At 43.5% G+C, this 15,261-nt stretch overlaps 2 protein-coding genes across 3 annotated transcripts; one reads left to right on the top strand and one right to left on the bottom strand.

Moving 5' to 3' along the window:
• Window positions 1-473: 473 nt before the first annotated feature.
• On the bottom strand, window positions 474-4,744 carry LOC125721906 (E3 ubiquitin-protein ligase NEURL3). The gene is made up of 4 exons (XM_048998125.1): window positions 4,544-4,744; window positions 3,733-4,224; window positions 3,302-3,496; window positions 474-1,585 (listed from the first exon to the last, which is right to left on the bottom strand). Exons 1-4 carry the CDS (start codon window positions 4,575-4,577, stop codon window positions 1,410-1,412), a joined length of 897 nt encoding a protein of 298 aa, XP_048854082.1. The 5' UTR covers window positions 4,578-4,744; the 3' UTR covers window positions 474-1,409.
• Window positions 4,745-8,393: 3,649 nt separating this feature from the next.
• On the top strand, window positions 8,394-12,249 carry nkx6.3 (NK6 homeobox 3). Of its 2 annotated transcripts, XM_048998175.1 has the most exons (4): window positions 8,394-8,826; window positions 9,315-9,318; window positions 9,824-9,982; window positions 11,114-12,249. In XM_048998175.1, the coding sequence occupies exons 1-4, from the start codon at window positions 8,420-8,422 to the stop codon at window positions 11,342-11,344; spliced, it is 801 nt and encodes a 266-aa protein (XP_048854132.1). In that variant the 5' UTR covers window positions 8,394-8,419; the 3' UTR covers window positions 11,345-12,249. The 2 variants fall into 2 exon arrangements, with proteins under 2 accessions (XP_048854132.1, XP_048854123.1); XM_048998166.1 differs by lacking the exon at window positions 9,315-9,318 and having other exon boundaries at window positions 8,394-8,822; window positions 9,813-9,982.
• The last annotated feature ends 3,012 nt before the right edge of the window (window positions 12,250-15,261 follow it).

Here is a 15,261-nt window from a genome sequence, read left to right as displayed (position 1 = left end):
CCGTCTCACATGTGTAGGACCTGCCCTGTTTGAGCCGTTCGGATACGATTTTTATAGACAGCTTTTCAGCATTACACGGGGGCGTTATCAAATACTGACGGTCCTTCACTAGGGCGGTATCTCCGCACCTCCTGGACTCGGGTTCACATTGTAGAACCCCCCTGTCCTTCCCGGTTCCTGAGGGCACTGCGCCTCGGAATTCCCCGTAGTGTGTGACTCTGTGTGAGTTTGCGCTACATGCATCACCAGCCCCGAAACTAATAACAGAAAATGAGTACGTCCCCATATGGATTACACAATGCTCCTCATTCTGAAGTATTTTGATTGCTAGACAACGTTTTTGGGTATACGTTTCAACCTGTGTCCTGTATCATTTCCAGACATCCATAGGAATGGTTATTGACCCTGACAGGAGATGGATTCAGTTTGATAAGTTTCATAATCTTACAGTCCTACAAGGGAACAATATGCAGTTTCGTTTGGACGCTTTATTGCACATAATGAAAGTTACCCTTTATAAAAATATTAATGTCTTAGTCATCCAAGTGACATAATTCATCTTTTTTCATATATTCACAAATACATTCCATTACAATTATATAAATTATACATATGTACAAGATAAATGCATTCCATTTGCTTTTTCACAGTCAATTTAAGTTCTCATAATTCCAGGATTCAAATGATATTTGTTTTTAGTTGCATTAATAACAAAATAATAGCTACCCATTGCAACTTTTCACTTATTAACTGAAATTCAAGCTTTACAAAGTTATATGTATATTTCATATGCATCCCGATTTACATCACGTGTTCCAGGCTGCCTGTGATCTCGAATTTCATAAGCAGTCGCAGAACATTTGTGCATGGATGTACATTATGTACATATTGTGTCGTTAAAACAGCTCTAAAATTGTATTGTCTTCATTGAATAAAACATGAAGATTCAGGAGAGGCCTGCTTTGTATGAAACTAGCTGCTTAGGTTAGAGTTGATGCAGTGATAAGTGTCCTGGACAATGGGCAGCTCATTCCCCAAGTCATGGGTTAGTGAGGGCTTGGAGAAAAGCTTAAATATCAGGCACAGGAGGTAGAAGAGTTTGACAATATGCAACTAGGTCAGTGCTGCAATCAAACTGATAGACTGCTATTCCATTTGTTATTAAACACAGATGGTAAAGTGAGAGTATATCTGATCTTGCCTTCTCAGTCAGCATATTGGTTTAGTTAGTAGTCATGAGCTTCATCCATTAAACCATAGTGCTTACTTGTCTCCATTCTTTGTTAGGCAAATCTGTAAATGATAAACCGTAAAGGGAGATTACATTCAATGGCTCAGCTGGAATTCTCCCAACACACTCACTGGGAACATCCCTTCTGTCTTATAAGTCCTCCTCGTGGAGTGAGGTGTTAGCTGGGAGCCAGGCTGACATCGAGAAGGTCCGAGAACGGCTCCCGGCACAGAGGACACTCCCTAAAGATGACACAAACCCTGTCCACACACTCGAGGCAGAGGCACTGGTGTCCACAGCGAAGAATGACTGTGGACTTCTGGCAGAGACAGACAACGCAGTTTTCGGAAGCTCCTGAGGGACAAAAAAGAAAAACCTCAAGTCAGATGTCAGGCTCACATTTTCTGCATTATTATGAAAGTAAAGCAGGGGGAGTTCATTCTGCAACTTGGCAAACATGCCCCAGCATGAAGATCTCAGCTACATCTGCCAAGGTTTGGCAGTCTTGCATCCTGCGACTATGTACATAGCCAAAGGGATGCTTGCAAAAAGCAAACATACACTAAAGATAGTACTCTCACTTACAGAGGCCAGAATAATGGTGCACACACTCATTGTCTATTATGTTTGGCCTATATTTACCAGTAACGTGGAGTAACAGTTTGGAATTTTGGGGAAAAAAAAAACAAAAAGCATTTCTCAGGGAATTTTCTCCCATGAAATAATGTTTTGTGGCCGTGATCGGAAGTGTTCCTCAGGAGAATCATCGCATCTCCATTGGGCCCCTGGCCAAGGCCCCCAGGCTCCCGAAATGCTGCGGGGGTGCCAAATAAATGGCCTGACCCTGGGTGTGTGTGATGCGAAAACTGAAGCATCACTTATCATTTTTAGAGGGAGATTAAACGGGGGGTCTTGAAGAAAGTCAGAGGTCCTGTAGCTTGTTGGGAAGAAGGTTATACTAGCAGAGAAATTGTTCAACTACTTATACACACAATTCCACTATGTCTGCCAACACAGATTCTTCTGAAACGCAATGGAATTTCACATATGCTATTACGTACATTTGTCTATGAACAAAAATATGTAAACAATAGATTGTATCTATTTGCTTTCAGGTGAAAGATTTACTTTGAACTGAGACAATTCTGCATGTCTACTCAGAATTTATTTTTTTAAGAACAGTGTGACTTCAGATTATGTTTAAAAATGTGTTTGATCCTTCTCTTTCTATTCAGTCAATAACAGTTTTTTCCCCTATCTGTCCTGTGAACATTTCAGAATGTTTCTCACTTTTCAGTTGTACTAAAAACTAGAATATTTTAACAGGAATGAGCTATGAAACCAAATAATAATAAAAATAATAATAATAATAATAATAATATCTGTAGAGTTGATGAGAGCAATAGGAGGAATAGGTGTTTGATACCACAATTTTCTAAAATAATTATCATATGGCTGCTTTTTATTTGTACACAGTAGGCTAATGTCAGGAGACATTATCTAAAAGCACATGCTCGATATGCCAAAAGATCTAAGTGTTTTACAGAACATTCATTTTACCTTAAATGTGTGGCACTATATTTTGCATGTACTATAGAACACCACATTCAAACATCCCAACATTATGAATTCTAAGATAGAACCTTTGCAGTCATTCTGCAGAACCTTCATCAAAATCAGCTGACAAGCTGCCCCCTGGTGGCTACAATTCGACAAATACACACACACACACACACACACACACACATAGGGTATACCTATCCTTATGGGGCCCGCTCATTCACTTCTATGGGAAAAATCCTAACGCTAACTATGACAACCTTAACTCCCACCCTGCCCTAACCATAACCATAAGTAACCATAACCAAGCAAAATATAAGAGAAACCATTCCCCATAAGGGAAAAAAGACAGATATTTATCACATTATGGGGACATTGTGTCCCCATAAGGATAGGTATACCCACTCACACACACACACACACACACACACACACACACACATGATGTTTACAATGGATACAAAGAATACAATAAGGTCTGATAATAAAAATTCTGTGCTTGAGGCTAACCTGTGATCTGCTCATTGTCAGAGAGAAAGTACCAGGGGTCCATAGGTGGCCATAGAGACTCCAGGCTCAAAGTAGCGTGAGAAGGAAAGACGTTGCTGTTGATATGAGATGCCAGCCCGTCCCGTGAGGAGACTGGAGGTGGCACTGGGACTGGACAAGACGTTTGGACAGAAAACAGATTCTTTTTCTTGGAACCTAAAATGATAATTAAAAGTCATGTTTTAATCTACTCATTTCCTTTACGCACCTCTTTTCTATTCTTCCTGTACTTGTGCCGTCTAATATTGTTATACGTTACTGACTGGGTGGTGTGAGTAAGAATTCCTATGTCCTGATGTACACAAGTCAAATGAATCTTCAGCACGAAAGGTTCACAGAAGCATGCCTCAGGTGAGTATAATTGTATGTGTCATTTGGACGTACATACGTACCCAAAAGGAGCACCGCGGAAGTCTGACCATACACGTCGATCATGGCCCACAGTGGCTGTCTCACATCCACGCCTTTCAGCAAGATCTTCTCTGTCCCTAGTACCTTCAGCTTTAGCTCTCCGTGTGGCGTGACCCAGAACTGCAGTTCGGATCCAGGATGGGAGCATACCTCGGGTACGATACCGGCCCAGTACCCGGGTGTATCGGTGAGGTGGGGGATGGCGAAGGAGGGCAGGGTCCGGTGCGTGGGCCGAATGGCAGTGAAACCCACCCGCAGAGCGCCGTGCCATTGCGGGGCGGAGCGCTCCACACGCAGGCGTACCCGCTCCCGCACCTTCACGGGCCGACTGCTGAAGACCAGCCCATCCCGGAAGGTGTTCCCAACCCGCTCTGCCCGCCGGCCGTCCGAGCTCAGGGTCACCCTGGCCCCCGTGGCCCCCGTGTAGAACGAAAGGGGTCCCAGGCAGCGCCCGCTACAGCAGTGCGATGAATCTGTGAGATATACAGCAAAAGATCAGCACTCCGATATCCATGCCGCTGCCGCGCTACATTTCTTGGAATTCGCCAGAGATCAAAGGAACTAAAATAACTACAGCCAAAGTGAAAGCGAAACATTCAACGTGCTTAGCGAAAGATATTGCAAATTCTAATAAATAAAAAATACTTCTTATGTAGGCCTATTTTAAGCATCGCTGTATCATTACATTTATTTTACAGATTCTTTTAAGTCACCTCACTCATAAATGCGTAAAAAAATAATAAGAAAAAATTAGCAGGATTACGGGAAAAGTGTAGCGGAAAATGTTCTTACCGCGTCTTGTGCATATATTGTCCCGATCTGGCATCTTGACTTTGCGAGCAGCGACGTCCTGCCGAAGAAAACAGGTGTGTTTTCGCAATGGTTAGAGGCGCACAAATGATTCCGTAAGATCCTCCGCAGGCGCATAAATTTACAGCCCATGTGCTCTAGTTTGTATACAAAGGATGTGTCAGGGCGGCGATAAACTGCACTCCATCTGGGAGGAGCTTAAGGGGGACTGACGGCGAGCTGGAAAAACCCCACATTTCTGCTCAATTCCCGTGTGTGTTGCTCGTGTGCTCTTTGAAAATGCATCCATATTTCTTTGCGATACAATAGCCTATGTTATTATATAACGTTTAAACCACATTCCCATTATATCTGATATTCCCTTTTGGTCCTTATAAAAAAGTTTTCATTGGCTGTCAAGCCTGTCCTTACATAGGCTGTGGCAGGTTTCGCAGTCGGGCGTTAATGATCTGAAGACAACGTGCGGTATCGCCTTTCCAGGAAAATAACCTGCGAATGATATCCACTGTAAATGATGAGCTCTGGCATCAAAGCCAAAAATGAGACGCTACAAGGCACCACCTCTCTGTGGTGAAGGAGATGCGTGCCAAAACGACATTTTGGGGGGCTTGGAGATCAGCAGTTTCCTGTAATGCCGTTATTAAATTTAATTAGGCTACCCGATTACCGGTGTCCAATTTAAGAATTAGTGCAAATAATAAAAAAGACTAACATTGATTTTAACGATGGTATTGGGTGGGGGTGCAGTGCCCGGCGAACTGATTGTTCACTGGTCACTAGTGTCTGGGCCCCTGGAAGTCCTCTCTATCTCACCCCTTTTCTAGCCTGCCCTGTTCTCCGTAATAGCATAAGCGTTTAAATCACAGGTTAAAAACTGGGGTTTAATTAAACGTTAGAATCAATTCTCAAAAATGAATCACTCAGATCGAAAGACTGCTAACGTTTTACTCATTTACTGGAAGCTGAGCCCAGTCGCACTAACGCCTAGTTGACTCCTCACTGGATTGTATGTAATGTGCTATTTACCTCGCGCATTAAACACGACTGTGTGTTAATAAATGTGAATGTTTCAGTATCGATCCGCACATCGTTACCTTTAACATACATGGAAACATGGGGAAAACGCAAAGCACATTTTCTCTCAAGCCTGTAATGGCATTAAAATACTGATATACCAAATATCACCGGTATCACAGACGAAATTGCAAATATCATCAAACACCGGCTATAAATTCATTACCGTGGTTTTAGGCTACTTTTTCTTTCTCTTTAAGCCACTAACCATAAAATAGCCTAGCCGTACAATAACCATAAAATTGCGAGCGATTTGGCTAATCTTTGCTCTTTAATCCATGTTATAGTGTATTACAGAATGATTAAAATACATTTAATCTTGTACCTTTAGTATTATTTTACCTTATGGGGTTATAGCACTACAAAGAATTGAACGCGATATATAGACTTTAAAATGTAAGCGATGCTGCGTTTGGCAATCGTTATATATTGCTGTGAAATGTTGTAACTGGAATGCATGGTTTACAAGAAGGGACCGTAACACATTGGAAACCCCCACACGTGACAGTCACAAGACCACATTTGATCCTTGCCCTTTAACTATGCAACCCAGAGCTTTACTGGAAATTTCCACCTTTTACAGTATCATGCATGCTCTAGCCTGGTCTGCATGCGGTAGATGCAAGCGCGTCTATACAATATCTTCGCTTTTCTTTTTGATTGCTTTTATTTATTAAGTTAAATGTATATCTGTTGTTTACAATATCTACGGAAATGTAAAGATTTCGAATTCTATGTTTAACGTTAAATACACGCAATTATTTTATTTAAATCCCTGCTGGTGGAAAAAAAACACACAGTTCAGTACAAAAGTTATTAACCGTGCGTGGAACAAATTTACACTCGCGTGATTCCGTAGATTAAGGAATTTGGTGAGATATCTAATGGGGAAAATGAAAGCTCCGTGTTTCCAGTGACGAGTGAAAATGAACGCAGTGGTGTGTGTTTCATGGGCATACAAAACTGCATTGAATATCTGTTATCCGCTGGGTGTCACGGCAGTATCGTTAAGTTATCTAAAGTCTTAGAAAATGAAATACAACGATCAGAGAACAAATAACTGAATAAAGACCGTTTGGTAAAGGCAAATTGTTCACCCTCAGTTTTCATTAAATAGGCACCACTGTGATAAACTAATCAACTGTATTGTATCGTATTGTCTTTTAACATACAAGATAATTATCCGGCTTCCAAATCCGATTGTCTGGCGCTTTGGTTAGTGCTATAAAAACACGCGAAGATTTGCATATAAATCTCGTCTTTCTCAAAATACATATTATTGTGATGAAGCTGATTTCATAATCTTTAAAACCATAGTCGATTATATGTCTTGTACCAGGCAGTGAACTCGGTATCAGTTAATATCCATGTTCTTCTGGCCGGCTTTAATTACCAAGGGCGGAGAACTAACGAAAGGGGAAGCCTGAGTGTTGTAATAATTTAGTCTATGATTGATTCGTTTTAGATTCTGCATGACAAAACGTGTACGCGCCACTTGCCATTGTTCACGAGAGGCAGGTCTCCAGGTTACAAGCAAATCTAAAGATACTTACAGGCAGGACAGATAAGATCTAAGGTGTAGAGCTGTTTGCCAGTTTCATTTTGCTCTCAGAGTACAATTTAGGGGCTCATCTCCTTCGCTGAGGTCCACTTTTTTATGCAAATTCAGCAGATCGAGGGCAGCCTGTAAATCTGTTAGTAGGTGTAATAATGAAAATCAAATCAAAATTCTGATCACAAAGAAGAATACCTTAATCAAAGATCTTTTCTAGAACTTTTGCCGTCTAAATTTGATTCATGACGTTACTGTGTTCAAAGAGTGTGTCGCTTGAGTGTTGCAGGAAGTCGTTATTTGCAAAATACAGTAAAATGTTTGTTAACTACAGTTACATATAAACAGAGTCAGTGTGAGTGGAGACTAAAGAATTTTTCTTACAGGTCAGATAGAGAAATGATGCAGCCAAGCATGACAGACTTCACTTTAATGCGGACACTTAAAATCACCCTGGGTGAAAACACTGCAAGGTGACACGCATTTGAGTTTAATGAGTACAGTAACACCATTCTTCTCAGTCTTGTATGATTTGAGAGGCCTACAAGAGGAACTGTGGGCATTCCTGACCCCAGAAACAGGCACCGCTTCTCTGCATGTCCCCCTTGCCATGTGCCTGCATCTTCGGCTTTCACAACAGCAGGCCATCAAAAAGCAACTTATTCCCACCCTACCTTTTTAAAAAGCGATTAATTTGCCGACATCCAGTTAGAGGCCTGTGCTCCAGCGAGTGGCCAATGAGAAAGCAGCTGTGCGCCTAGACCCCAGCCAATCCCGCTCTGCATTATAATGCGGCCTGTCTTTATCAAGAATGTGTCACCCGTCTTTAAGGTACTTCTTATTTATTGGGTGACAAGAACATTTCTGTGCAAAACAGTTCACTTCGAGGAGGAATGTGAACATAGGTTTTTCCGTCAATCCTCAACGTTTGTTTTGGAATAACTGCGATGTTACAAAATAGGTAAAGGGCCACGGAGTGGCTTCGATAGGGGGGGGGGGCAAACACCTTTCCCAAGGAAGGGAGCGGCAGAACGTCAACCAGCGGCAGGGGGGCTGCGAACCGACCAGCAGTACCACTGAGGGCAGCCTGAAACTCATCTCAAAAGCACCAGAGAAACACACCCCTCCCCCACCCATCTCCTCCACCTTGTCTGACGGTGCAGATCCTTTCATGCTGGGTGGAGACTGAGTGACTGTGTGAGGGAACCAACCTGGAGGAGGAAGCTTTTCCTATGGATCCCAACCTTCCGGGATCCTTTCTCTTCAACAACGGCCTGAACCAGTACCCCTCGGACATGAAGGCGCCGGTGTGCCAGTATTCGGTGCAGAACTCCTTCTACAAGCTGGGCCCGGGCCTCAACAGCCAACTAGCCTCTGGCACGCCGCACGGCATCAGCGACATCCTCAGTCGCTCCGTCATCGGCTCCCCCAGCTCCACGCTGCTCTCCGGCTACTCCGCCGTGGGCAGTTTCGGAACCGTCCCTGCCTCCGGTGTCTACTACAATCGGGACTACGGAGCCTCGCTGGGCAGCTTCACCAAGCCCAGTCCGGAGTGCACGGTGAAAGGGCGGAGCGGCGGGGGATGGGGTGACCCCGGGTACGAGTGGAGAGGAGGACGGCAGCAGTGCGGCACCAGTGAGTTTGCCAACAGCACCACGCCACTAGGGGGGGCACATCCTTTACTAGCACTACAGAGCCTCAAAAGGGACAAATCCCTTCAGTCACCTCAGGTTTCACACAAACATCTTTAATGAGGAACCGATATCAACAGCCAGACTAATGTGCTGCGCTGACTCCAGCGCTCACAAGCTGTCGCTGCTGATTTGCGGTCCTGCTTGATAGAATGCTTTTCAGGAATTCCCTATTGCAAATTTCTAGTAAAATCCGGTTTCTTTCCTGCTTTGGATTGTGAAAAGTCTGCTTTCGGGCTCTTGTTATAAAACCGAAAGTTTTTTCGAAAATTTTTAAATCGACGGAGTAATACATCAACGTTAGGAATCACAAAAGCATGTCACATCCAGTTATGTCATCCGAAGTAAAAAAGTGCGTCTGTGTCTTATTTGATTTAATACTCACTTATTTTGCAGTAACATCTAGACAGCTGGTAAGGATTATGTGCCTTCCTAGCCCTGTAAATAAGTATTGTTGTGAAACTGAAATATTTTTGCGCTCTTTTTGTCTGAGCCATTAACCTTCATTTTATGAACTTGGGTTGTTCATAGGCATATAAATATATAGTTTATAAATATGTAAAGTGATTAATTCTGACATATCTGACCATGTCAGACCATACTGCACATGTACTAATCTGGACATTTATTGTATTGATGTAAATGCATTTGTTTTCAGCTACTAATGCAGGCCAGTAAATCACAGAGTATAAGTTTCTCTTCAAGGAAACGACATTTAATTCAAAGTAAATTAAGTTTGCATTGCCTTTGGTGCTGAGGATTGGTTCTTAAGGAGTCAGAGGATGGAGACGTGAGTTTAAAACCCAGGAAAAGTGTGAAGAGTGGATGTGTAATCAAGCTCCATCCTGCTGGACATCTGAAGACGGTTGTATGGGGTTGAGCCAGTATATGTGAGGGTCTTTGTGCCACACAGGTGTCTGTTCACTTTTTGCAGGCAGTGGTCAGCTTGGCGATGCTGGCAGCAGAAAGAAACACACGAGGCCCACCTTCAGCGGGCACCAGATCTTTGCTCTGGAGAAAACGTTCGAGCAGACCAAGTATCTGGCAGGACCGGAGAGGGCAAGGTTGGCGTACTCTCTGGGAATGACTGAGTCTCAGGTGAAGGTAAGGCTGCTCACGGCTGGGAAATCACACTCGCAGTCCCATTTCTGTGATATCTGCATACTGCTCGCCCCAAGCCTACTGCCTCCATACTCAAAAAGGCAAAAATCTTTGGCATTTATTGATAAAAAGACAGTCGCGATATTTTGTGGGGACACCTAGAAGAGTTACTGTCTTATTGTGGACATTTCTTAAGTGCATTTCTGCATGATGAAGGCTGCGTGAAAGTAGATATGTCTCTTAAATCTTGTAGTTAGCATTCTGATGCTGAAAAACCTCCTACTAGACTCCGGGGGTCAGAACAGCCCATGGTGCAGCTGTGCTGCTTTTGGTCGAAATAGTCATTGTTCTTTGTTGCGGCAGAGGTCTATGTACTGTATAAGGATGGCAGAGGTGGACTTTTCAGGTCCAGAAAGTATAAATCCAGACCAAGATTTTGTTTCAACCAACCAGTTGAGTATATAGAGTCACAGTCACAGAGTACTCAGCTGGTTGGTTGAAACAAAATCTTGGTCTGGATTTATACTTTCTGGATTTCAACTATCCACCTGTGATGGATGGCAGTTCGGATCATATGATACTCTGTGCCAACCTTACAATTCTCTGCAGGGCCTTCCTGTCCTGAGCTGTAATACTGTCTACACACCCACACACACACACACACACACACACACACACACACACACACACACATATATATATATATATATATATATATATATATATATATATATATATATATATATATATATATATATATATATATATATATATAGCGGTGGAAGAGGATCAGTATGACTACTCCTCCTTAGCACTGTCAGACTCTCAGGTAGTGATGGTCTAGGCAGGATCTAATGTTCTCTGTTCAACTCAGCCTGTATGAGTTTGTGAAGCCAGGAGTTGCTGATCATCTCCACTGGAAAGCGAGCGCTGAGTTACTTTCATTTTAAATTGTAACGTCACAGGAATGTATGTAGTATTTATAGTTAATTACACTGCCTGTCGATGAACACCCATGTTTCGGAATCCGATGACATAAATGCATAATGTTTGCCATTCCAAAGAATGCTCACATACTCCAGAACAACGCTGTTTGGGTCTGGGGACACCAATGAGTTCATCTGCCCCCGTCAGGTGTGGTTCCAGAACCGCCGGACCAAGTGGCGGAAGAAGAGCGCGTCAGAGCCCACCTCCACGCAGGTGGCACGGGGGGAGCAGGGAGGCGATGCCTCGGAGAATGAGGTGGAGGACGAGGAGTACAACAAGCCTCTGGATCCGGACTCCGACGACGAGAAGATCAGGCTGTTACTGCGCAAACACCGCAGAGCATTCTCAGTGCTTCGCCTCGGGCCGCACCAGGTCTGACATGCATGCGCACACTCACACTAGCTCCAGAGAACGTCGCGTCTGCGCACAACTGCGGTGAACTGTCTGCAGACGCAATGCCACGTTCACGCTGCAACGTGGAGCTACGACCGTGCAGCAGCGATCCCTGGCACACAGAAACCCCCGTTCTCCAGCAGGGTAACCTGACAAGGAGATTAGCGGCTACTGGTTATCCACAGAACATCTCACTCTGTGCTGTGAGCCTGAGCCAGAGAGAGACGCTGGAAGACTCGAAAACGTCAGATTCACAAACAATGATATCATCAGAAATCAGAAGAAACCGGTTTCCCATTCCTCCACTTCAAGAACTTACAGTAACCATGTACAGCTCGGCATCATTTCTTTGAAACAATACGGCCTGATAATGGCTAAAGAATGAGATAATCGCTATGAACATAAATGACTGCAATAGTGCCGTTTGATTCCTCCGTAAAACAGCCCGTGCATATTCACTGTAATTTGCTAAATCCATTATAATATAGATGTAAAGATGATGCAGTTGAAGACGTCTGCCATTGCCTGTTACTCGATTTCCCTGAATGCTACTATAATAACTGTGGTATAAACAGCATAATGTATTAGAGTTTGAGTGGCTGAAACTTCAGAGCATTTTCACTGGGATGTAGGTTGAATTTGGCTGGTAACATGATCTTTTGGTTCATATTTTTGCAGAACAATTATGGCAAAACATCCCACTTCCATGTTTCAGCAACTTACAAGTTATATAAATTAACTGAGAACTTGTACAAAATAAAATGCCCATTTGTTAAAAATAGAGATTTTGTGTCCGATCTTTTCATTAACTCAAAAAATCCTGATCAAAATACTTCTAAGGGAAGGTGCCACTTTACAATACGGCTACCCATATAAAGTGTTCATGACTATTAATCATTAATCTGGTTATTAGTTTTTTAGTTGACATTTTCTAGGTTATGTACAAATTGTCCATGAATATCAGCTCATCTGATAAACAGTCTATGTTCTTCGCTGAGGACAGCGCAGCCGAGAGTGGTCATATTTCTTCATTACCAAGAAGGAAGGGTTAATGGACATTAATTAAGACTGAAGAATGCTGGTAGCTGAGGTATGATCATCTTTCAGCTACAAGGGATGGTATCTCTATTAGGCAAGTGAAACTGGACAGACTTGTTGGGGTAAATTTAGATGAGATGGTAAATGAAAATTACTCTGAGCTTTTAGAATGTTTTCTCCTCCCTGTAAATTACGCTGCAACGATGGCAATCTGGGCCCACTGAAATGCAATGCTGCTTCTTCAGCTTCTAGAATGGTTTACGGAATGGGGAGACCAACCTGCAGCTGGGGAACTCTGGGCATTGTGAAATGTAGCTCTGCCTTCTGAGCTTCCAGAATGTTCTCATCAGTCATTAAACCACATTGTAACTATGCCAGTCTGGGCATGATGAAATGTAACTCAGCCTCCTGAGCTTCCAGAAAGTTCTCCACACTGGGCAAACCATACTGTAATTACGCCGGCCTGGGCATGATGAAATGGAACTTATCCATCTGAACTTCCAGAACCTTCTCTCCATTCCGAACCGATGATGTAAATCGTAAGTATTACAAAGATTATACGTAACTTTTTTTTTCTATTTATATAGATATATTCAAACACATATAAAAGATACTCAAAGTTGCTCATGCCAGAGGTAAATTAACTTAATTAAACCATAGCTAAACCGGAATTAGAGAATATTTATCAGTACTGCTTTCAGGGAGTTGCACAAATGAATGTCTGAACTAGAGGTAATGGATGTAATTCGCAGCAGACATTTGCAAACAGGAGCGCCAGTAAGACCAGGACGCGAACTGTATTTTCTATATATGTAAGCAGAGACAGTGGTGAATGTGTATGAGTTGTGGTGGTACAGAGCAGTGAGCATTTATTATAACAACCAGTCAAATGTCACTGCAAACTATGTGACCAGGCCCGGTCTGTCGAGTTCTGGTTGGGCTAGTCTTTGATGTGTCGCACAATGGTACATTTACATCTTTAAGATAATGGGCAGGAATAACCAGCCAGTGTCTGCAGGGGGTCCTGGAACCAAAATAAAGTCCCTTATATAAATTGGTGTGGGATTTGCATACAGACGCTCCTCTGCTTACGAGCGTTCAACTTACGAACTTTCAGACATACGAACGAAGAGGACTGTGAATCCAAACTGTGTTCCTTGGGCTCCCGTTTCCTGTCCACAACATCATTTTTTTTCTGCGCACCAATTCCGCCCAGTACGACTTCTGGCCGCTACTCCCGCCGCGCAGCAGCGTAGCTTATGTACTCCCAGCATCCTAGCTCTTCATACTTGCGTAAACCTTTAAATCATGCTGAATAACGACATACGAACATTTCAAGATATGAACGGCCGTTCGGAATGTATCTCATTCGTAAGTAGAGGAGTGTCTGTATGACCTACGCACATCCCAGTACTGGTCCAAGCCATGGAACCTTAGACGAGCATCACTGCCGGTGCCCCCCATCTGAGGCAAAGTGAAATTGGCTGGCAACCTGGCGGCTGCCTATAGGATTGACTGGTCCAGGCACATCCTCCTGCGTACTTTTAATCACCTCTAGATTACTGCTAATACCTAAGGCACACAAATAATGAAGGAAAATACAGCAAATAAGAGGGATGATAATGTAAAATAAAACTTGCTCTAAAAACTCAGGATCGCATGTCGAATTTTTGTCCCTCATTATCAGCACAGTAAAGCAGTGTGGGTAAACGAGAAAGGAGAGCGTCTCTGGCATTCAGCCTCAAAAATACGGCAAACCGGAATGCTAGGAGGGGTGGGGGGGGGCATTTTTCAAACACTCCCAAATCTGCCCAGACAATCCAAATTACACTTTCAATGCAGAGCTCGGCGCGCGGCAAAATCAAGTTTTGCTTTTGTGTATCTTTGTGAATGATCTCCCCCCCCTAAATATTTTTGATCTGCGGTTGGTTGAATCTGCTGATGCAGAACCGGCGGATACAAAGGGCTGACTGCATCTTGAATATCTAATAAATATGGGATGCGGGTCACATTACCATAATATGTTCATTTTCATTTTGGAAGATCTAAGTCACCTAGATCTAGAAGGACAGCATCAAGGGCATAGATTAGGGCATGGCCACGTCTTTATCAATATTGAGGGAGTGCCCTAAGTGTTTTGGGGGCGGGGGGTTCGGGGGTGACGTCGTCCCTACCAACGGTCAAACCAAACCTGTGTCCTTGGACAGGCATGGCTTCCTCCACTGAGCTGCAGTCAACTTTTGGGCACCGCAGACAAATTTGAAGCTGTTCTATCAGGCCAGCATTTATCTCCTCAGATTGAGCAGCAGCTAGGACCAGATTCTGAAACACCTAATTCTGTCCAGCTTTTTCTTCTTGCGTATCGATCTTCACACGTCTCGCAGCTCCCACGGTCCAGAACAGCGGTTCCATTTCACCTTCGCGAAAGCATGTTTAATATCTCATCCATTTGCGCCTTAGAGCCCATTGACCGGTGGTCGTGCCGTGAGTCGTGTACAACATTAGTTAGAAAGTTGGTCAAAAACTCTCGGCTGCACAAAAAGCGTCTAATCACAGGCTTGGGGGCGAAGAGCTGGGAATGAGCTTTGGTGTCTTGGAAGCATGTGGGAAGTAAGCGCAGTCTGGGTTTAGCATTTGGTGCCACCTAACAGATTATAGCTAGCAGACAAGTAACGTTCTACAGGAGGGTCACATGTAGCCCTGAACCCCAAGGAACAGGAAGGCAGGGACCCGATTTATCTGAGTGAACCTCAGTGTGTTTGCAACCAGATCTGCTTGATCACAAAACATGCAGGTCCCACATCCTGTGGGACACTAACATTCTGTGGGACGCTAAGACATGGACAGAACATCAGAAAACACAA

Source organism: Brienomyrus brachyistius, chromosome 2, assembly GCF_023856365.1.
Source record: "Brienomyrus brachyistius isolate T26 chromosome 2, BBRACH_0.4, whole genome shotgun sequence".
In the NCBI taxonomy this organism is placed as follows: Eukaryota; Metazoa; Chordata; class Actinopteri; order Osteoglossiformes; family Mormyridae; genus Brienomyrus; species Brienomyrus brachyistius.
Note: the sequence above shows the minus strand (reverse complement) of the source record. Positions and strands in the feature narration are given on the sequence as shown.

Coding starts and splice junctions, on each gene's coding strand:
- LOC125721906 (XM_048998125.1), bottom strand. CDS start 4,577: ATGCCAGATCGGGACAATATATGCACAAGACGCG. Junction 3,497..3,732: donor TTCCGCGGTGCTCCTTTTGG/GTACGTATGTAC, acceptor TTATCATTTTAG/GTTCCAAGAAAAAGAATCTG. Junction 1,586..3,301: donor TGACAATGAGCAGATCACAG/GTTAGCCTCAAG, acceptor TTTGTCCCTCAG/GAGCTTCCGAAAACTGCGTT.
- nkx6.3 (XM_048998166.1), top strand. CDS start 8,420: ATGGATCCCAACCTTCCGGGATCCTTTCTCTTCAACAACGGCCTGAAC. Junction 8,823..9,812: donor ACGGCAGCAGTGCGGCACCA/GTGAGTTTGCCA, acceptor CACTTTTTGCAG/GCAGTGGTCAGCTTGGCGAT. Junction 9,983..11,113: donor TGACTGAGTCTCAGGTGAAG/GTAAGGCTGCTC, acceptor TGCCCCCGTCAG/GTGTGGTTCCAGAACCGCCG.